Here is a 21,766-nt window from a genome sequence, read left to right as displayed (position 1 = left end):
CTGAAAACCCAGAGAGCTTGGATAGTTCCCACCTGTCTGATGCTAGGGGGAATCCTATGGGTGGTGTCTTCAATGACCAATTAATGAATCAAAAATACCATGACTGAGAAAATTTTGTTGAAACTGACGTTACACTGAGCTAATAGGACTCAGTAGCAGGCCAAGTTCAGCCGTACATTTGAGATCAGTGTCCTTTTACCTTCCCAGTGTAACTTGCTTGTTAAAATACTGTAAATATGTGACTGGTCTGAAGGAGGAACCTGAAGGGCAGAGTAATTATCCCTTTTGTGATGAAAGGAAATGTGAGCTAAATCTGTCATTGGAGAAAGGTTCATTTGATATCCTTGTGACTTAAGATGATTGCTTCCATTTTATTCACAGAATATACTTTATGCTGCTCTAATCAGTGAATAATAGAGACTCTAGGACTAATTTTCTCTCACTTCTACTTTATTGCTGTGTAACTCCATTGACTTCAAAGAAATTATTCCTGCTTTGTGTTTTATTAGTAAATAAGATCTGTCTATCTAGGTATTTACATAGAGATACTTTCTGTATGACCTTGGGCATGTCATTTAGGCCCAGATACTCAAAGGTATTTTGGCTCCTAACTTCCACTTATTTCAATGGGAGTTAGGTGTCCAAGGGTATGTCTACACTACGAAATTAGGTCGAATTTATAGAAGTCGGTTTTTTAGAAATCGGTTTTATATATTCGAGTGTGTGTGTCCCCACAGAAAATGCTCTAAGTGCATTAAGTGCATTAACTCGGCGGAGCGCTTCCACAGTACCGAGGCAAGCGTCGACTTCCGGAGCGTTGCACTGTGGGTAGCTATCCCACAGTTCCCGCAGTCTCCGCTGCCCATTGGAATTCTGGGTTGAGATCCCAATGCCTGATGGGGCTAAAACATTGTCGCGGGTGGTTCTGGGTACATATCGTCAGGCCCCCGTTCCTTCCCTCCCCCCGTGAAAGCAAGGGCAGACAATCATTTCGCGCCTTTTTTCCTGAGTTACCTGTGCAGACGCCATACCACGGCAAGCATGGAGCCCGCTCAGGTAACCGTCACCCTATGTCTCCTGGGTGCTGGCAGACGCGGTACGGCATTGCTACACAGTAGCAGCAACCCCTTGCCTTGTGGCAGCAGACGGTACAGTACGACTGGTAGCCGTCATCGTCATGTCTGAGGTGCTCCTGGTCGCCTCTGTGAGGTCGATCAGGAGCGCCTGGGCAGACATGGGCGCAGGGACTAAATTTGGAGTGACTTGACCAGGTCATTCTCTTTAGTCCTGCAGTCAGTCCTATTGAACCGTCTTATGGTGAGCGGGCAAGCGATACGGACTGCTAGCAGTCATACTGTACCATCTTCTGCCGAGCAGCCATGAGATGTGGATGGCATGCAGTCCTTCTGCACCGTCTGCTGCCAGCCAAAGATGTAAAAGATAGATGGAGTGGATCAAAACAAGAAATAGACCAGATTTGTTTTGTACTCATTTGCTTCTCCCCCTCCCCTGTCTAGGGGACTCATTCTTCTAGATCACACTGCAGTCACTTACAGAGAAGGTGCAGCGAGGTAAATCTAGCCATGTATCAATCAGAGGCCAGGCTAACCTTCTTGTTCCAATAAGGACAATAACTTAGGTGAACCATTTCTTATTGGAACCCTCCGTGAAGTCCTGCCTGAAATACTCCTTGATGTAAAGACACCCCCTTTGTTGATTTTAGCTTCCTGAAGCCAACCCTGTAAGCGCCCCTCCCAGCGTCAGAGCAATGGCAAACAATCGGGCATCTGAGAGTGCTGTCCAGAGCAGTCACAATGGAGCACTCTGATGGGGCTAAAACATTGTCGCGGGTGGTTCTGGGTACGTGTCGTCAGGCCCCCGTTCCCTCCCTCCCTCCGTGAAAGAAAGGGCAGACAATCATTTCGCGCCTTTTTTCATGAGTTACCTGTGCAGACGCCATACCACGGCAAGCATGGAGCCCGCTCAGGTAACCGTCACCCTATGTCTCCTGGGTGCTGGCAGACGCGGTACGGCTTTGCTGCACAGTAGCAGCAACCCATTGCCTTCTGGCAGCAGACGGTGCAATACGATTGGTAGTCGTCCTTGTCGTGCCCGAGGTGCTCCTGGCCACGTCGGCTGGGAGCGCCTGGGCAGACATGGGCGCAGGGACTAAATTTGGAGTGACTTGACCAGGTCATTCTCTTTAGTCCTGCAGTCAGTCCTATTGAACCGTCTTATGGTGAGCGGGCAGGCGATACGGACTGCTAGCAGTCGTACTGTACCATCTTCTGCCAGGCAGGCAAGAGATGAGGATTGCTAGCAGTCGTATTGTACCATCTTCTGCCAGGCAGGCAAGAGATGAAGATAGCTAGCAGTTGTACTGTACCATCTTCTGCCGAGCAGCCATGAGATGTGGATGGCATGCAGTCCTTCTGCACCGTCTGCTGCCAGCCAAAGATGTAAAAGATAGATGGAGTGGGTCAGAACAAGAAATAGACCAGATTTGTTTTGTACTCATTTGCCTCCTCCCCTGTCTAGGGGACTCATTCCTCTAGATCACACTGCAGTCACTCACAGAGAAGGTGCAGCGAGGTAAATCTAGCCATGTATCAATCAGAGGCCAGGCTAACCTCCTTGTTCCAATAAGAACGATAACTTAGGTGCACCATTTCTTATTGGAACCCTCCGTGCAGTCCTGCCTGAAATACTCCTTGATGTACAGGCACACCCTTTATTGATTTTAGCTTCCTGAAGCCAACCCTGTAAGCCATGTCGTCAGTCGCCCCTCCCTCCGTCAGAGCAACGGCAGACAATCGTTCCGCGCCTTTTTTCTGTGCGGACGCCATACCAAGGCAAGCATGGAGGCCACTCAGCTCACTTTGGCAATTAGGAGCACATTAACCACCACACGCATTATCCAGCAGTATATGCAGCACCAGAACATGGCAACGCAATACCGGGCGAGGAGGCGACGTCAGCGCGGTCACGTGAGTGATCAGGACATGGACACAGATTTCTCTGAAAACATGGGCCCTGCCAATGCATGCATCATGGTGCTAATGGGGCAGGTTCATGCTGTGGAACGCCGATTCTGGGCTCGGGAAACAAGCACAGACTGGTGGGACCGCATAGTGTTGCAGGTCTGGGACAATTCCCAGTGGCTGCGAAACTTTTGCATGCGTAAGGGCACTTTCATGGAACTTTGTGACTTGCTTTCCCCTGCCCTGAAGCGCATGAATACCAAGATGAGAGCAGCCCTCACAGTTGAGAAGCGAGTGGCAATAGCCCTGTGGAAGCTTGCAACGCCAGACAGCTACCGGTCAGTTGGGAATCAATTTGGAGTGGGCAAATCTACTGTGGGGGCTGCTGTGATGCAAGTAGCCCACGCAATCAAAGATCTGCTGATATCAAGGGTAGTGACCCTGGGAAATGTGCAGGTCATAGTGGATGGCTTTGCTGCAATGGGATTCCCTAACTGTGGTGGGGCTATAGACGGAACCCATATCCCTATCTTGGCACCGGAGCACCAAGCCGCCGAGTACATAAACCACAAGGGGTACTTTTTGATAGTGCTGCAAGCTCTGGTGGATCACAAGGGACATTTCACCAACATCAACGTGGGATGGCCGGGAAAGGTGCATGATGCTCGCATCTTCAGGAACTCTGGTCTGTTTCAAAAGCTGCAGGAAGGGACTTTATTCCCAGACCAGAAAATAACTGTTGGGGATGTTGAAATGCCTATATGTATCCTTGGGGACCCAGCCTACCCCTTAATGCCATGGCTCATGAAGCCGTACACAGGCAGCCTGGACAGTAGTCAGGAGCTGTTCAACTACAGGCTGAGCAAGTGCAGAATGGTGGTAGAATGTGCATTTGGACGTTTAAAGGCGCGCTGGCGCAGTTTACTGACTCGCTTAGACCTCAGCGAAACCAATATTCCCACTGTGATTACTGCTTGCTGTGTGCTCCACAATATCTGTGAGAGTAAGGGGGAGACGTTTATGGCGCGGTGGGAGGTTGAGGCAAATTGCCTGGCTGCTGGTTACGCGCAGCCAGACACCAGGGCGGTTAGAAGAGCACAGGAGAGCGCGGTACGCATCAGAGAAGCTTTGAAAACCAGTTTCATGACTGGCCAGGCTACGGTGTGAAAGTTCTGTTTGTTTCTCCTTGATGAACCCCCCCGCCCCTTGGTTCACTCTACTTCCCTGTAGGCTAACCACCCGCCCCTCCTCCCTTCAATCACCACTTGCAGAGGCAATAAAGTCATTGTTGCTTCACATTCATGCATTCTTTATTCATTCATCACACAAATAGGGGGATGACTACCAAGGTAGCCCAGGAGGGGTGGTGGAGGAGGGAAGGAAAATGCCACACAGCACTTTAAGCACAGCACTTTAAAAGTTTACAACTTTAAAATTTATTGAATGACAGCCTTCTTTTTTTGGGGCAATCCTCTGTGGTGGAGTGGCTGGTTGGCCGGAGGCCCCCCCACCGCGTTCTTGGGAGTCTGGGTGTGGAGGCTATGGAACTTGGGGAGGAGGGCGGTTGGTTACAGAGGGGCAGCAGTGGCAGTCTGTGCTCCAGCTGCCTTTGCTGCAGCTCAACCATACACTGGAGCATACTGGTTTGGTCCTGCAGCAGCCTCAGCATTGAATCCTGCCTCCTCTCATCACGCTGCCGCCACATTTGAGCTTCAGCCCTGTCTTCAGCCCGCCACTTACTCTCTTCAGCCCGCCACTTACTCTCTTCAGCCCTCCACCTCTCCTCCCGGTCATTTTGTGCTTTCCTGCACTCTGACATTATTTGCCTCCACGCATTCGTCTGTGCTCTGTCAGTGTGGGAGGACAGCATGAGCTCGGAGAACATTTCATCGCGAGTGCGTTTTTTTTTCTTTCTAAGCTTCACTAGCCTCTGGGAAGGAGAAGATCCTGTGATCATTGAAACACATGCAGCTGGTGGAGAAAAAAAAAGAGAGACAGCGGTATTTAAAAAGACACATTTTATAAAACAGTGGCTACACTCTTTCAGGGTAAACCTTGCTGTTAACATTACATACATAGCACATGTGCTTTCGTTACAAGGTCACATTTTGCCTCCTCCCACCGCGTGACTACCTCCTCAACCTTCCCCCCTCCCTGTGGCTAACAGCGGGGAACATTTCTGTTTAGCCACAGGCAAACAGCCCAGCAGGAATGGGCTCCTCTGAGTGTCCCCTGAAGAAAAGCACTCTATTTCAACCAGGTGACCATGAATTATATCTCACTCTCCGGAGGATAACACAGAGAGATAAAGAACGGATGTTGTTTGAATGCCAGCAAACATACACTGCAATGCTTTGTTCTACAGTGATTCCCGAGTACGTGTTACTGGCCTGGAGTGGTAAAGTGTCCTACCATGAAGGATGAAATAAGGCTGCCCTCCCCAGAAACCTTTTGCAAAGGCTTTAGGACTACATCTAGGAGAACCGCAAATGCCAGGGCAAAGTAATCCTTTCACATGCTTGCTTTTAAACCATGTATAGCATTTTAAAAGGTACACTCACCAGAGGTCCCTTCTCCGCCTGCCGGGTCCAGGAAGCAGCCTTGGGTGGGTTCGGGGGGTACTGGCTCCAGGTCTAGGGTGAGAAACAGTTCCTGGCTGTCGGGAAAACCGGTTTCTCCGCTTGCTTGCTGTGAGCTATCTACAACCTCCTCATCATCATCATCTTCTTCACCCCCAAAACCTACTTCCATATTGCCTCCATCTCCATTGAAGGAGTCAAACAACACGGCTGGGGTAGTGGTGGCTGAACCCCCTAAAATGGCATGCAGCTCATCATAGGAGCGGCATGTTTGGGGCTCTGACCCAGAGCGGCTGTTCGCCTCTCTGGTTTTCTGGTAGGCTTGCCTCAGCTCCTTCAGTTTCACGCAGCACTGCTTCGGGTCCCTGTTATGGCCTCTGTCCTTCATGCCCTGGGAGATTTTCACAAAGGTTTTGGCATTTCGAAAACTGGAACGGAGTTCTGATAGCACGGATTCCTCTCCCCAAACAGCGATCAGATCCCGTACCTCCCGTTCGGTCCATGCTGGAGCTCTTTTGCGATTCTGGGACTCCATCATGGTCACCTGTGCTGATGAGCTCTGCATGGTCACCTGCAGCTTGCCACGCTGGCCAAACAGGAAATGAGATTCAAAAGTTCGCGGTTCTTTTCCTGTCTACCTGGCCAGTGCATCTGAGTTGAGAGTGCTGTCCAGAGCGGTCAGAATGGAGCACTCTGGGATAGCTCCCGGAGGCCAATACCATCGAATTGTGTCCACAGTACCCCAAATTCGAGCCGGCAACGTCGATTTAAGCGCTAATCCACTTGTCAGGGGTGGAGTAAGGAAATCGATTTTAAGAGCCCTTTAAGTCAAAATAAAGGGCTTCATTGTGTGGACGGGTGCAGGTTTAAATCGATTTAACGCTGCTAAATTCGACCTAAAGTCCTAGTGTAGACCAGGGCTAAGTACCTTTGAGGATCTGGGCCCTTAACCCTTTTCTCTGCATTTCACTCCTGATTAGCTTAGGCAGCTCTCCACTCAGCATGCATGGAGAATCCCTTACTTAGACGCCTAACTCTCCCAGTACAGCGCATGGAGAACCTGGGTACCTCGCTTCAGGCTGTGACTTCCAGTAGGCAGCAGGGCACCTAGGAATTGTGTCTCTGTGACTTTAACCCTCTGTGTCCTTCCCTACCTCTCAGAGGTGTTGTGAGAAAAAATAAACTGAAGATTGTGAGGTGCTCAGATACCATGATGATGGGGGACATATTAATATGTTAGCATATTCGATAGACAGACAACCCCATTGTGATTTGCTGAATATGATTATCCTATTTGTATGCATGTATCATTTTTGGATCTGAAGTTATGAATATTGACTCTGGATCTGTATTTCAAATGGGTTTACTCTGGAAAACACCCACAGCCAGCCTTTCAGGTACAACTGTGGTGAAGCTAGATAGTACTAATGACCCATCAGCAAAGACAATGGAATATGGAAAAGCTTAGCCCTCCTGTAAACATTTCAGCAAGCCTGTAAGTAATGGCTGCTATGACTCAGCAAAAGCATGAGATCAAACCGAATGACAATGAACTCCATTTTGGGTATTTGTATTTTTCCACAAACTGGGCTGGGAACTGTTTTTTCCTGCCATATGTTAAAGCTATATAAGGTGGGGTGTGACATCATCTGGGGGCCTCAATCCCCACACAGGGATGATAACTTGTTGGAGAAAGCTGTTAGTCTTTAAGGTGCCACAAGTACTCCTTTTCTTTTTGTGAATACAGACTAACGCAGCTGCTACTCTGAAACCTGGAGAAAGCTGCTGTATCTAGTGGCTCCAAACCCAACATAATAGTATTCTCGTCTGCAGCCACCTGAGTTCTACATGCAGAAGATGACCCACAAGTGACTGCTTCTTCAGCAGTAAGTTCCCTTCTGAGAATCATAGAATATCACGGTTGGAAGGGACCTCAGGAGGTCAGTCTAGTCCAACCTCCTGCTCAAAACAGGACCAATCCCCAATTTTTGCCCCAAATGACCCCCTCAAGGATTGAACTCACAACCCTGGGTTTAAGCAGGCCAATGCTCAAACCACTGAGCTATCCCTCACAGGTACCTGTGAAAGCAGGAACTGGAAGCAAGGAGGAGGCCACTCATCACTTTCTACAGGCAACTCAGCCACAAGCAGTGATGATGACATCGCCAGGATATTGGCCTCACAGCTACAGCACCCTGCTGGGTGAGGATTGTGAAAATACAGCTTCCACAGTGGATCCCATCAGCTTGTCCTAAAGCATTTCAAACTTTCTCTCAGCACTGCTAGGTGTGGGGCTTTTTGGACTGTTAACTCCCATCACTTCATAGCTGGGAACAAGCAATGCAGCTTTGCCCAGAACTATAATTTTTCAAGAGCAAAAGGTACAAAATATTTTTTCATTGATAGTAATTTTTATAAAGCATGAAACGTGAACTACACAAATATTTTCCAGTAAAGTCATCACTTTATTTCCCCCCAGATAAACACAGGCATCCATCCACAACAGCCCAATAAATCTTAACTGGAGAACAAAGTCATGTTGTAAGATGATGAAGTACTTAGACAAGTTCTCATTCAACAGGTGAAAGGATCTGATTGGGAAACGATGGTAAAAGAACAATGTTGTTAATAATCTGGCCAGCCCAAAATAGTACCAAGATTTTAGCTCCAGTTGTTTTAAGAGAAGTTTACAGGATGACAAAAGGATGGGACTGTAGATGGTCATTTCAGGGGGGAAATAAATAAATCACAGTTCTAAAGTAGTACAAAAGGGTTCATATCACAATACCCCCAAAAACTGCCTTGGCTGAGCACATTCTAGGAATCTCTTTATCCTGATGAGAAAATTATGTAAATGCATAGGGCATGATTCTTCTTTTACTTCTACTGCTGTAAATATGGAGTAATTCCATGAACTTCAATGGAGGCACTCCACATTTACAGTGCTGGGAGAACAGAATTTGACCTCCAAGGGTTAAAATCCCTTGTCAGAATTAAAGGTGTCCATTAGCTCAATTCTAGTTACATCAGCTTTTATTTACCTTTTATCTCTGGATTCTTTAACTGTTACTGAATTCTTGCTTTCACCAAACCAGGAGCAAAGCAAAAGAAATGGAATAAACCAGAAACAGTGAAACATGAGAATACTGGTTGCAGTCAAAGTAGGAAAGATCTTTTCACTGAAATGGAAATTCCCCATCTCCAAATTATTTTCCAATAACCTTATTTGCGAGAGGTTATTTCTACAAGGGTTGCTAGCTTGGAGAGAGGTAAAATAAAAACACCTAACTCAAGAGGGCTGGAAAAGGACAAACATGGTATCTATCTTTAAAAATGGGAACAAAAAAGACCTGGGGAATTATAGACTGGTCATCCTAACTTTGATACCTAAAAAGATAGCGGAACAAATTATTAAACTATCAGTTTAGGTAAGCACCTAGGGGTATGTCTACACTACGGAATAAGGTCGAATTTATAGAAGTCGGTTTTTTAGAAATCGGTTTTATATATTCGAGTGTGTGTGTCCCCACAGAAAATGCTCTAAGTGCATTAAGTGCATTAACTCGGCGGAGCGCTTCCACAGTACCGAGGCTAGAGTCGACTTCCGGAGCGTTGCACTGTGGGTAGCTATCCCACAGTTCCCGCAGTCTCCGCTGCCCATTGGAATTCTGGGTTGAGATCCCAATGCCTGATGGGGCTAAAACATTGTCGCGGGTGGTTCTGGATACATATCGTCAGGCCCCCGTTCCCTCCATCCCTCCGTGAAAGCAAGGGCAGACAATCATTTCGCGCCTTTTTTCCTGAGTTACCTGTGCAGACGCCATAACACTGCAAGCATGGAGCCCGCTCAGGTAACCGTCACCCCATGTCTCCTGGGTGCCAGCAGACGCGGTACGGCATTGCTACACAGTAGCAGCAACCCCTTGCCTTGTGGTAGCAGACGGTACAGTACGACTGGTAGCCATCATCGTCATGTCCGAGGTGCTCCTGGTCGCCTCTGTGAGGTCGATCAGGAGCGCCTGGGCAGACATGGGCGCAGGGACTAAATTTGGAGTGACTTGACCAGGTCATTCTCTTTAGTCCTGCAGTCAGTCCTATTGAACCATCTTATGGTGAGCGGGCAGGCGATACGGACTGCTAGCAGTCGTACTGTACCATCTTCTGCCGAGCAGCCATGAGATGTGGATGGCATGCAGTCCTTCTGCACCGTCTGCTGCCAGCCAAAGATGTAAAAGATAGATGGAGTGGATCAAAACAAGAAATAGACCAGATTTGTTTTGTACTCATTTGCTTCCCCCGCTCCCCTGTCTAGGGGACTCATTCTTCTAGATCACACTGCAGTCACTCACAGAGAAGTGCAGCGAGGTAAATCTAGCCATGTATCAATCAGAGGCCAGGCTAACCTTCTTGTTCCAATAAGAACGATAACTTAGGTGCACCATTTCTTATTGGAACCCTTCGTGAAGTCCTGCCTGAAATACTCCTTGATGTAAAGACACCCCCTTTGTTGATTTTAGCTCCCTGAAGCCAACCCTGTAAGCCGTGTCGTCAGTCACCCCTCCCTCCGTCAGAGCAACGGCAGACAATCGTTCCGCACCTTTTTTCTGTGCGGACGCCATACCAAGGCAAGCATGGAGTCCGCTCAGCTCACTTTGGCAATTAGGAGAACATTAAACACCACACGCATTATCCAGCAGTATATGCAGCACTAGAACCTGGCAAAGCGATACCGGGCGAGGAGGCGATGTCAGCGCGGTCACGTGAGTGATCAGGACATGGACACAGATTTCTCTGAAATAATAGGCCCTGCCAATGCATGCATCATGGTGCTAATGGGGCAGGTTCATGCTGTGGAACGCCGATTCTGGGCTCGGGAAACAAGCACAGACTGGTGGGACCGCATAATGTTGCAGGTCTGGGACAATTCCCAGTGGCTGCGAAACTTTTGCATACGTAAGGGCACTTTCATGGAACTTTGTGACTTGCTTTCCCCTGCCCTGAAGCGCATGAATACCAAGATGAGAGCAGCCCTCACAGTTGAGAAGCGAGTGGCAATAGCCCTGTGGAAGCTTGCAACGCCAGACAGCTACCGGTCAGTTGGGAATCAATTTGGAGTGGGCAAATCTACTGTGGGGGCTGCTGTGATGCAAGTAGCCCACGCAATCAAAGATCTGCTGATATCAAGGGTAGTGACCCTGGGAAATGTGCAGGTCATAGTGGATGGCTTTGCTGCAATGGGATTCCCTAACTGTGGTGGGGCTATAGACGGAACCCATATCCCTATCTTGGCACCGGAGCACCAAGCCGCCGAGTACATAAAGCGCAAGGGGTACTTTTCGATAGTGCTGCAAGCTCTGGTGGATCACAAGGGACATTTCACCAACATCAACGTGGGATGGCTGGGAAAGGTGCATGATGCTCGCATCTTCAGGAACTCTGGTCTGTTTCAAAAGCTGCAGGAAGGGACTTTATTCCCAGACCAGAAAATAACTGTTGGGGATGTTGAAATGCCTGTATGTATCCTTGGGGACCCAGCCTACCCCTTAATGCCATGGCTCATGAAGCCGTACACAGGCAGCCTGGACACTAGTCAGGAGCTGTTCAACTACAGGCTGAGCAAGTGCAGAATGGTGGTAGAATGTGCATTTGGACGTTTAAAGGCGCGCTGGCGCAGTTTACTGACTCGCTTAGACCTCAGCGAAACCAATATTCCCACTGTGATTACTGCTTGCTGTGTGCTCCACAATATCTGTGAGAGTAAGGGGGAGACGTTTATGGCGGGGTGGGAGGTTGAGGCAAATCGCCTGGCTGCTGGTTACGCGCAGCCAGACACCAGGGCGGTTAGAAGAGCACAGGAGGGCGCGGTACGCATCAGAGAAGCTTTGAAAACCAGTTTCATGACTGGCCAGGCTACGGTGTGAAAGTTCTGTTTGTTTCTCCTTGATGAACCCCCCCGCCCCTTGGTTCACTCTACTTCCCTGTAAGCTAACCACCCGCCCCTCCTCCCCTCAATCACCGCTTGCAGAGGCAATAAAGTCATTGTTGCTTCACATTCATGCATTCTTTATTCATTCATCACACAAATAGGGGGATGACTACCAAGGTAGCCCAGGAGGGGTGGTGGAGGAGGGAAGGAAAATGCCACACAGCACTTTAAAAGTTTACAACTTTAAAATTTATTGAATGACAGCCTTCTTTTTTTTGGGGCAATCCTCTGTGGTGGAGTGGCTGGTTGGCCGGAGGCCCCCCCACCGTGTTCTTGGGCATCTGGGTGTGGAAGCTATGGAACTTGGGGAGGAGGGCGGTTGGTTACAGTGGGGCTGCAGTGGCAGTCTGTGCTCCAGCTGCCTTTGCTGCAGCTCAACCATACACTGGAGCATACTGGTTTGGTCCTGCAGCAGCCTCAGTATTGAATCCTGCCTCCTCTCATCACGCTGCCGCCACATTTGAGCTTCAGCCCTGGCTTCAGCCCGCCACTTACTCTCTTCAGCCCACCACCTCTCCTCCTGGTCATTTTGTGCTTTCCTGCACTCTGACTTTATTTGCCTCCACGCATTCGTCTGTGCTCTGTCAGTGTGGGAGGACAGCATGAGCTCGGACAACATTTCATCGCGAGTGCGTTTTTTTTTCTTTCTAAGCTTCACTAGCCTCTGGGAAGGAGAAGATCCTGTGATCATTGAAACACATGCAGCTGGTGGAGAAAAAAAAAGGGACAGCGGTATTTAAAAAGACACATTTTATAAAACAGTGGCTACACTCTTTCAGGGTAAACCTTGCTGTTAACATTACATACATAGCACATGTGCTTTCGTTACAAGGTCGCATTTTGCCTCCTCCCACCGCGTGACTACCCCCTCAACCTTCCCCCCTCCCTGTGGCTAACAGTGGGGAACATTTCTGTTTAGCCACAGGCAAACAGCCCAGCAGGAATGGGCTCCTCTGAGTGTCCCCTGAAGAAAAGCACTCTATTTCAACCAGGTGACCATGAATTATATCTCACTCTCCGGAGGATAACACAGAGAGATAAAGAACGGATGTTGTTTGAATGCCAGCAAACATACACTGCAATGCTTTGTTCTACAATGATTCCCGAGTACGTGTTACTGGCCTGGAGTGGTAAAGTGTCCTACCATGAAGGATGCAATAAGGCTGCCCTCCCCAGAAACCTTTTGCAAAGGCTTTAGGACTACATCTAGGAGAACCGCAAATGCCAGGGCAAAGTAATCCTTTCACATGCTTGCTTTTAAACCATGTATAGTATTTTAAAAGGTACACTCACCAGAGGTCCCTTCTCCGCCTGCTGGGTCCAGGAGGCAGCCTTGGGTGGGTTCGGGGGGTACTGGCTCCAGGTCTAGGGTGAGAAACAGTTCCTGGCTGTCGGGAAAACCGGTTTCTCCGCTTGCTTGCTGTGAGCTATCTACAACCTCCTCCTCCTCATCATCTTCTTCTTCCCCAAAACCTGCTTCCGTATTGTCTCCATCTCCATTGAAGGAGTCAAACAACACGGCTGGGGTAGTGGTGGCTGAACCCCCTAAAATGGCATGCAGCTCATCATAGGAGCGGCATGTTTGGGGCTCTGACCCAGAGCGGCTGTTCGCCTCTCTGGTTTTCTGGTAGGCTTGCCTCAGCTCCTTCAGTTTCACGCGGCACTGCTTCGGGTCCCTGTTATGGCCTCTGTCCTTCATGCCCTGGGAGATTTTCACAAAGGTTTTGGCATTTCGAAAACTGGAACGGAGTTCTGATAGCACGGATTCCTCTCCCCAAACAGCGATCAGATCCCGTACCTCCCGTTCGGTCCATGCTGGAGTTCTTTTGCGATTCTGGGACTCCATCATGGTCACCTGTGCTGATGAGCTCTGCATGGTCACCTGCAGCTTGCCACGCTGGCCAAACAGGAAATGAGATTCAAAAGTTCGCGGTTCTTTTCCTGTCTACCTGGCCAGTGCATCTGAGTTGAGAGTGCTGTCCAGAGCGGTCAGAATGGAGCACTCTGGGATAGCTCCCGGAGGCCAATACCATCGAATTGTGTCCACAGTACCCCAAATTCGAGCCGGCAACGTCAATTTAAGCGCTAATCCACTTGTCAGGGGTGGAGTAAGGAAATCGATTTTAAGAGCCCTTTAAGTCGAAATAAAGGGCTTCATTGTGTGGACAGGTGCAGGTTTACATCGATTTAACGCTGCTAAATTCGACCTAAATTCCTGGTGTAGACCAGGGCTAGAGGATAATAGAGCCATGCTGGCTCTTCCTTATAACCCTATCAAAAACAAATCATTCCAAACCAAATTTCCTTCTTTGTCAGTGGATAGTAGGGAACCAATAGATGTGATATATCTTGATTTTAGAAAGGCTTTTGAAACATGACATTCTCATAAGCAAACTAGGGAAATGTGGTCTTGATGAAATTACTGTAAGGTGGGTCCGCAACTGGTTGAAAAATCGTACTCAAAGAGTAGTTATCAGTGGTTTGCTGTCAAACTGGGAGGGTCTGTCCTGGGTCCAATACTATTTAATATTTTCATTAATGACTTGGATAATGGAGTGGACAATATTCTTATAAAATTTTCAGAAGACACCAACCTGGGCGGGGTTGCAAGCACTTTAGAGCAGTGGCTCAACCTTTCCAGACTACTGTACCCTTTTCAGGAGTCTGATTTGTCTGCATACCCACAAGTTTCACCTCACTTAAAAACTACTTGCATACAAAATCAGACATAAAAATTCAGAAGTGTCACAGCACACTAATACTAAAAAATGGCTTCCTTTCTCATTTTTACCATATAAAAATAAATCAATTGGAATATAAATATTGTACTTACTTTTCAGTGTATAGTATACAGAGCAGTACAAACAAGTCATTGTCTATGAAAATTTAGTTTGTACTGACTTCACTAGTACTTTTTATGTAGTCTGTTGTAAAACTAGGCAATTATCTAGATGAATTGATGTACCCCCTGGAAGACCTCTGTGTACCCCCTGGTTGAGAACTACTGCTGTAGAGGATAGGATTAGAATTCAAAACAAACATGACAAATTGGAAAATTGGCTTAAAATCAACAAGATGAAATTAAAAAAAAAGATAAGTGCAAAATACTACACTTAAGAAGGAAAAAAATCAATTGCATAATTTCAAAATGGGGAACACCTAGCTAAGCTGTAGTATCACTGAAAAGGATTTGAGGGGTTATAGTGGATCACAAATTGAATAGAAGTCAGCAATACGTTGTAGTTATGAAAAAGGCTAATATCACTCTGTATTAACCAAGAGTGTTATATGCAAGACATGGGAGGTAACTGTCCCACCCTTCTTGGCACTGGTGAGGCCTCACATGGTTTGGGTGCCACACTTTAGGAAAGATGTGGACAAATTGGAAAGAGTCCAGAGAACCACAAAAATGATAAAAGGTTTAGAAAACCTGACCTATGAGGAAAGGTTAAAAAAACAGGGCATGTTTAGTCTTGAGAAAAGAAGACTAAAGGGGGGACTTGTTAACAGTCTTCAAATATATTAAAGGCTGTTATAAAGAGGATGAGTGTTCAGTTGTTCTACATGATCACTGAAGGAAGGACAAGAAGTAATGGGCTTAATCCGCAAGGGAGATTTATGTTAGATATTAAAAACTTTGTAACTATAAGGGTAATTAAGCTCTGAAATAGGCTTCCATGGAAGGTTATGGAATCCCCATCATTGGAAGTTTTTAAGAACTGGTTAGACAAACACCTGTCAGGGATGGTCTAGGTTTACTGGGCCCTACTTTAGCACAGGGGGTTGGACTTGATGACCTCTCGAGATCCCTTCGAGCCCTACATTTCTCTGATTCTATTTCTAAGAAACAAGGGGACAGGACAAAGACAAATGAAATCAAAGGCTTATTTGATGTATTGGGTACAAGCACTCAAATATTAGGGTGTTGAGCGTGGTATAAAGGCTTAGATAGATGGACTTATCTTACCTGTAACTAAAACAAATCAGTGATTCCGCTTTCAATTAAAAAGGTAGAGATGATTTAAAGTGCTGCTAGGATGCAATTCGCCTTTCTCTCACAAAGCCTGAGTAACCGGGCTTTGTGCGGAGAACTCCAAAGGTGTAGTGGAGGGAATGGAAATCAAACCTTCAACCCATGGGAAGCCTGTGGGGATGCAATGTAGCCTCTCCACAGCTACAACTCCAGCCCACGAGCTGGAAGAGGGGTGCAGCCCCTGGGCTCTTTTCAGGTTGTAGTTCCTTACCAATGGCTCTGGATCTGATACATGCATACAACAGTGGATATTGATACAGCCTTTAATGGGGTTGCAATGTATACTCCCTTGCTCTAGCCAAGATCTGTTGGCTTGTGTGCATGTTTGTGTGCATTTTCCACAGAGGCTATAGCTGCTGTTGCTATTAGACTCTCCCAAATTTAGTATGGTCTGGAGTGCAAGGACTAAGGTGGGGCCTGGGCCCTGTGCAGTTGAGTGCTTTTTCAAATCCCAACCCTTGTGCCTTCTCCTCTGTTGTACTTCCGCACAGGGTTTGGCCCCATCTAGTCCTTTTCTCTGCAGGAAATAACTTATGTACATATGTAATAAAAATTCCAAAGCTGGTTTATAATATTGCTCCTCATTTGAGTGTTAGCAGATTTCAGGGCCTTACAAGTCAGTCTCCTAGTGGAAGATAAATCATTGTTATGGAGTCTGGGTATATTCCTAGTGCATTTTGTTTTATTTACACACTTACAGCAATCCTAGATCAAAGGTCATCACAAGGGGCAAGCAGGCAAACCCTCTTTCAGAAATCTCAGCCCCAGCAGCAATGCCTGGTTATCAGAAAGCAACTGTGTACCAAAAATTGCTCTCTCTAGTGAGAGATTAAGGCAAAGATCGTATTCTCCTGGTGTTTGCCACAGCTTGCCCAAGAGCCTGCAGTGCAAAATTAACACTACAGCATTGTTTCAAAGGCTGAACAGAAAAGAACTTGTAAAACTATGACAGGTTTCAGAGGGGTAGCTGGGTTAGTCTCTACGGTGCCACAAATACTCCTCATTCTTTTTGCTGATACAGACTAACAGATTTATTTGGGCATAAGCTTTCGTGAGCTACAGCTCTCTTCATCGGATGCATGCAGTGGAAAATACAGTAGGAAGACAGACAGACAGACACACACCATGAAAAAAAAAAAGAGTGTTGCCATACCAACTCAATGAGACTAATTAATTAAGGTGGGCTATTATCAGCAGGAGAAAAAAAACTTTTTTGTAGTGATAATCAGGATGGCCCATTTCAAACAGTTGACAAGAAGGTGTGAGTAACAGTAGGGGAAAAATTAGCATGGAGAAATAGTTTTTACTTTGTGTAATGACCCATCCACTCCCACTCTTTATTCAAGCCTAATTTAATGGTGTCCAGTTTGCAAATTAATTCCAGTTCTGCAGTTTCTCGCTGGAGTCTGTTTTTGAAGTTTTTTTGTTGAAGAATTGCCACTTTTAGTCTGTAATTGAGTGATCAGGGAGGTTGAAGTGTTCTCCGACTGTTTTTTGAATGTTATGATTCTTGACGTCTGATTTGTGTCCATTTATTCTTTTGCATTAAGACTTTTTCCCCCCTACTGTTACTCACATCTTCTTGTCAGCTGTTTGAAATGGGCCATCCTGATTATCACTACAAAAGTTTTTTTCTCCTGCTGATAATAGCTCACCTTAATTGATTAGTTTTGTTAGAGATGGTATGGCAACACCCATTTTTTCATGTTCTCTCTCTATATATATATTAGAGAGAGAGATCTATCTCTCTCTCTCTCTCCCTCCTGTATTTTCCACTGCATGCATCTGATGAAGTGGGTTTTAGCCCACGAAAGCTTATGCCCAAATAAATTTGTTAGTCTAAGGTGCCACAGGTACTCCTCATTCTTTTTGCTGATATAGACTAACATGGCTACTACTCTGAAACCTGCAACAAAAGAGAATTTCTCAGACCATTTCTTAAAAAGTCTATATTGAGGGCTATTTTCTCAAGCCGTTGCCAACCTTACTGATGTGACCAGTCCCACTGAGTTGTGTGTGAGGAAAGTGAATTGGTCCTTTGTAACAATGATCTATATGGAGCAAAATGGACTGTAGCTTTACATACACTGGAACTCCTTTATAAAAAGTAGCCGAATATAAATGAAAAATCAACAGCGAGCTACTTTGCCCACCAAAGGTAAACATCTTAACATTGTGGGATTGCAGTTTAGGAAGCACTTTAAAAGGGGAGGTGCAAGCAGGTTTCAGAATGATTTGCTCAGATAGCACTTCACAGATGGTCACTCGAGTACTTCTTCAAAGGGGGCTTTTGGGTAGTGTTCCCAAGGGAGCTGCTCCACCTGAGAGAGACAGACACGAGAAGAGAAGGTTAAAGATTTTGAGAGGAAGGATTGCTTTAAATTAGTATATCATCAAATAGGAACATTTTGCATTATGGTGCCAGAATCCCATCAGAAGCTCTGTTATCCTGTTTTATAGAACAGAACTCTCATGAAATTATTCAGATTTTCCTGGTATTTATTCTATATGCATTTAATGGGGCATTCCAGATTAAATCAGCACCAGCGACCCAAAGCACAGAGAAGATTTTAAAGCAAGCATTATATTTTTGCTGTTTGCTTTCTGTTTGACAAAGAACTTTCAAAACAGAGATCCTCAGTTAGTGTAAATTGGCAACACAGCTCCATTGATTTCAGACAGTTTGTTTGCTAAAGTGATTGGTGATGAAATTGTTCACAATGGCAACATTTTAATTGTCATCATTAGGCTTCTGAATTAACACCGCCTGGAAATTAATGTGTACAATTCACATTTCAGAGCTACAGTTTCAGGCTGTTTGTGCATACAGCAAGTCCACATTCCAAGAGTTTCTTAACAGCCATAAAGGTTAGAAATTTAATATTTTTCAGTAAATGAAAGCTCACATTCTGCAGAAACAAATGGGAACACCAGCGTATGGCATACCACTGAGTACAGGCTCATTCAACCACGTACCAGCTCAGTCTAATCCGTAGCCAATCATAAAAATGGCATGGTCAAATTCATAGATTCAAAGAGTTTAAGGCCAGAAGGGACCATTAGATCATCTAGTCAGACCTCCCGTATTTCACCAGTTAGTCCTGTACTAAGCCCAAACACTTGTGTGTTCACTAAAGCATAACTTCCAGAAAGGCATCAGTCTTGATCAGAAGGCATGAAGAGATGGAGAATCAATCACTTCCCTTGGTAGTTAGGCACAATACTTTTAACCGTTGGGACCAATTTCTAATTTGAGTATCCGGCTTCAGCTTCCAGCTATTGGTTCTTGTTATGCCTTCCTTTGCTAGACTGAAGAGCCTTTTAATATCTGGTATTTTCTCCCCCTGAAGGTACTTAGACACTAATCAAGTCAACTGTCAATCATCTTTTCAGTAAACTAACCAGCTCCAGCTCTTTAAGTGTCTCACTGTAAGACATGCATCCGATGAAGTGGGTATTCACCCACGAAAGTTTATGCTCCAATACGTCTGTTAGTCTAGAAGGTGCCACAGGACTCTTTGCCGCTTTTACTATAAGGCATGTTCTCTAGCCCTCAAATCATTTTTGTGACTTTTTCCTGCATCTTCTCCAACTTTACAACATCCATTTAAAACTATGGACCCCAAAATGAACAAAGTATTCGAATATCCATCTCACCAATGCCCTTTCGAAACAAAATCACCAACTCCTACTCTCTACTTCCGGTTTATACAGCCAAGAATTGCATTGGCCCCTTATGCCACAGCATTGCACTGTGTCCAGTCAGTTGTTCCCAGTTGTCCATGTACCACCTCACTGCAGTTAATGGGACTGCGGACACAAAACTGAGAGCAGAATTTGGCCCCTGGAGCGGAGAACAGAAGCTGGCAGCAGGCAGAAGGGAAGGAGAGTGGGAGAGAATGCATGTGTGCGAGAGAGAGATAAGGTCGGGGAGGTAATATATTAGATTAACTTCTGTTGATGAGACAGACACGCTTTGGAGGGAGGAAGGGAGGGGGTGTGTACGTGTGTGTGTTCAGCAGGTGCTAATAGCTGCAGGGAGGTTTGGAGGTAGCTTTGGTGGCAGATGAGTTTTCCTGGGGGGGGCACCATCGAAGGGGGGGTGGTTACATTTTTATCTTTCAAATGCAGGCAGTGGCCCTTCTAAAGGGGCAGCCTCGCTCTCTGCGTTTCTCCAGCTCTCTGCCAGGCCGCAGAAGCCCCTCGGGGGCCCCATTAGGCGGAGACGTTATGCAATTACCTGTCCTCGCCTGCCCCCCACCCCGGCTCCCCGCGGCTGGCAGCCCGCCCTGCACATCCGGACAGCGCCGGCAGCCCACCCAGCCCGGCTAGGCGCGCACAGGCAGGCGGCCCGGGCCACGCGGGCTGGATCCCTTTGTATGCGCGGGCTGAGCCTGCGCTCACACCCCGGTGCCTGCTCCCTACAGCGCTGCCCTCAGCCCTGACCGCCCAGCCCCGGCCCTTACCTAGCCTCCGCGCTAACCAGCCCGATCCGGCCTTTGTTCCCAGCCCTGGCGGAGACCCTCTCCTTACTTAGCCCCACTCCTAGGCGCGCCCCCCTTCCGGCCTCCTGGTACTTTTGCGCGCAGTCTTTTCCCGGGCGGGCAGGCGGCGAGGCGCTCGCAGGAGGTGAGCCGAGCTCCCACAATGCTGCTGTCTGCGAAAAGGGAGGAGGCAGGGGGCTCCCCGGTCGGCTCTTCGCAAGCCCGCCCATCCCCTTCTCTTTCATCCAGGGAGGAGGAGCCGCCGAGCCTACCACCCAGCAGGGCTGCCGCGGACCGGACAGGAGGCGAGGTGTGCAGAGAGCCGGAAACTAAGCCCGTGCGCCCCGCACGCAGCCGCCCCCCTCCCGCAGCAGCACCTGCATCGTCTCTTCCTGTGGGCGCCGGCCGGGGACTGCGCCTCTCTCCCTCGGGCCCCTGCGCCGGTCTCAGCGCCCTTGGCACAAGCCTGGCCCATCTGCTGCTGCAGCCGCCCTTCCAGCCGGGCACAGGCAGGGTGAGTGTGATGCGCTGCCCTTGCTCTGCCCCGCGGGCGGCCGGGCGGGCTGCTGCCGCCCCTGCTCCTCACCTTGCCGCGCGCCCCGGGGACAGGCGGGGCTGGCGCTAATGCGGAGAAGCCAGGGCCGTGCGGGCTCCACGCGGCTCTCTCCCGGCTGCTGTGCCCGCGTGTGATCCGCCCGGGGGTGCTGGCCTGCTCGCCCTGCCGCAGGCATGTGGTGTCCTCCCGCTGCGGGGGCTGCTTTAATTCACTCTGGCAGCGCGGGGATCCATTTTACTACGCGGCATGGTGCATGATGCAATATTTATACTATGGCGAGAGGAAGCAGCGCCAGCTTCATTGAGTCGGTCAGTGCGCGGGGGGGGTCCGCTCTTGTAGACGGTCTTAACCCCCCCTCCCTGTCCCCAAAACGCTCTTACAACGAGCTTCCGGGGAGCAAGATCCCTGCTCACGCCCCACATGCAGAGACAGCCGGCCAGATCTACGGCTGCGTCCTGGGAACCTCGCCTTACATGGTGCTTCTGGTTGTAATGAGTCGCCGCTTATCGCCCTCTCCTCCTTGCCGAGGTAGTGCCACGCTGCTAGCGTCTCCCACCTCGCAGTGATGCTTGTAACTGGCTGTCCTGGCTTGCGGGGTGGGGCGCTGAATGAAAAGTCAGAGCTGGCGAGCTACCTGCTTGTGGGAGGAAAGTGGCCTGGCATGCCTTTAGCAGAGGTAATGGCGATCCCACATTTATAGGCATCAGATCCCACGTTTATAGGCAACTAATCTCTCTTGATTAGAATAGAAAAAAGCGGCCGATGAATCCGCTCAAACCCACGTGCGAAGTCTAATAATGACTACAGTGGCCGCTATGGCCGGTGCTTTCCCCCCGCTTTTTGGGTAAGAGGTGAGGGGAAGCTGGACTTGTGAATTTGATCAGATTCCCTTGTGACTTTTTTCAATCAATCACATTTTGTCATTGTTCACCCCCCTGTGCGAGCTGAGTGGTGGAGTAAAAGCCATTAAGCCACGTACTGGAAAGGAGGTCCTGTGAGTACTTTCTAGTTGAATGCATGGAGAATCTGTCGCTTCCTTTTCTTGAAGTAGCTAGTTCTCTTTAGTTGCCTAACATCATTCAAGCATGATTGCAATGCCATGTTTCTTTTCTCTATCAATTGCAAGGGAAGTTTGGTGATGCTGGAA

The 21,766-nt window shown here is 47.9% G+C and overlaps 2 protein-coding genes across 9 annotated transcripts in view; one reads left to right on the top strand and one right to left on the bottom strand.

The window, feature by feature from the left end:
• Window positions 1-11,607: 11,607 nt before the first annotated feature.
• Window positions 11,608-21,194, bottom strand: LOC140910329 (uncharacterized). Of its 3 annotated transcripts, none has more exons than XM_073340992.2 (3): window positions 20,046-21,194; window positions 12,840-17,900; window positions 11,608-12,251 (listed from the first exon to the last, which is right to left on the bottom strand). In XM_073340992.2, exons 2-3 carry the CDS (start codon window positions 13,420-13,422, stop codon window positions 11,737-11,739), a joined length of 1,098 nt encoding a protein of 365 aa, XP_073197093.1. In that variant the 5' UTR covers window positions 13,423-17,900; window positions 20,046-21,194; the 3' UTR covers window positions 11,608-11,736. The 3 variants fall into 3 exon arrangements, with proteins under 3 accessions (XP_073197093.1, XP_073197101.1, XP_073197108.1); XM_073341000.2 differs by having other exon boundaries at window positions 20,113-21,194; XM_073341007.2 differs by having other exon boundaries at window positions 20,650-21,194.
• The window catches only part of SLC7A1 (solute carrier family 7 member 1), a 62,857-nt gene continuing 60,772 nt past the window's right edge, over window positions 19,682-21,766 (top strand). For all 6 annotated transcript variants that reach the window (XR_012158538.2, XR_012158532.2, XM_073340963.2 and 3 more), the window contains exon 1: window positions 19,682-20,577. The gene's annotated coding sequence lies outside the window, so the exon portion shown is untranslated. The remainder of the gene's footprint in view (window positions 20,578-21,766) is intronic.

The sequence above is a fragment of the Lepidochelys kempii genome, chromosome 1 (genome assembly GCF_965140285.1).
Source record: "Lepidochelys kempii isolate rLepKem1 chromosome 1, rLepKem1.hap1, whole genome shotgun sequence".
NCBI lineage: Eukaryota > Metazoa > Chordata > Testudines > Cheloniidae > Lepidochelys > Lepidochelys kempii.
This window is presented reverse-complemented; position numbering and strand designations above follow the sequence as displayed.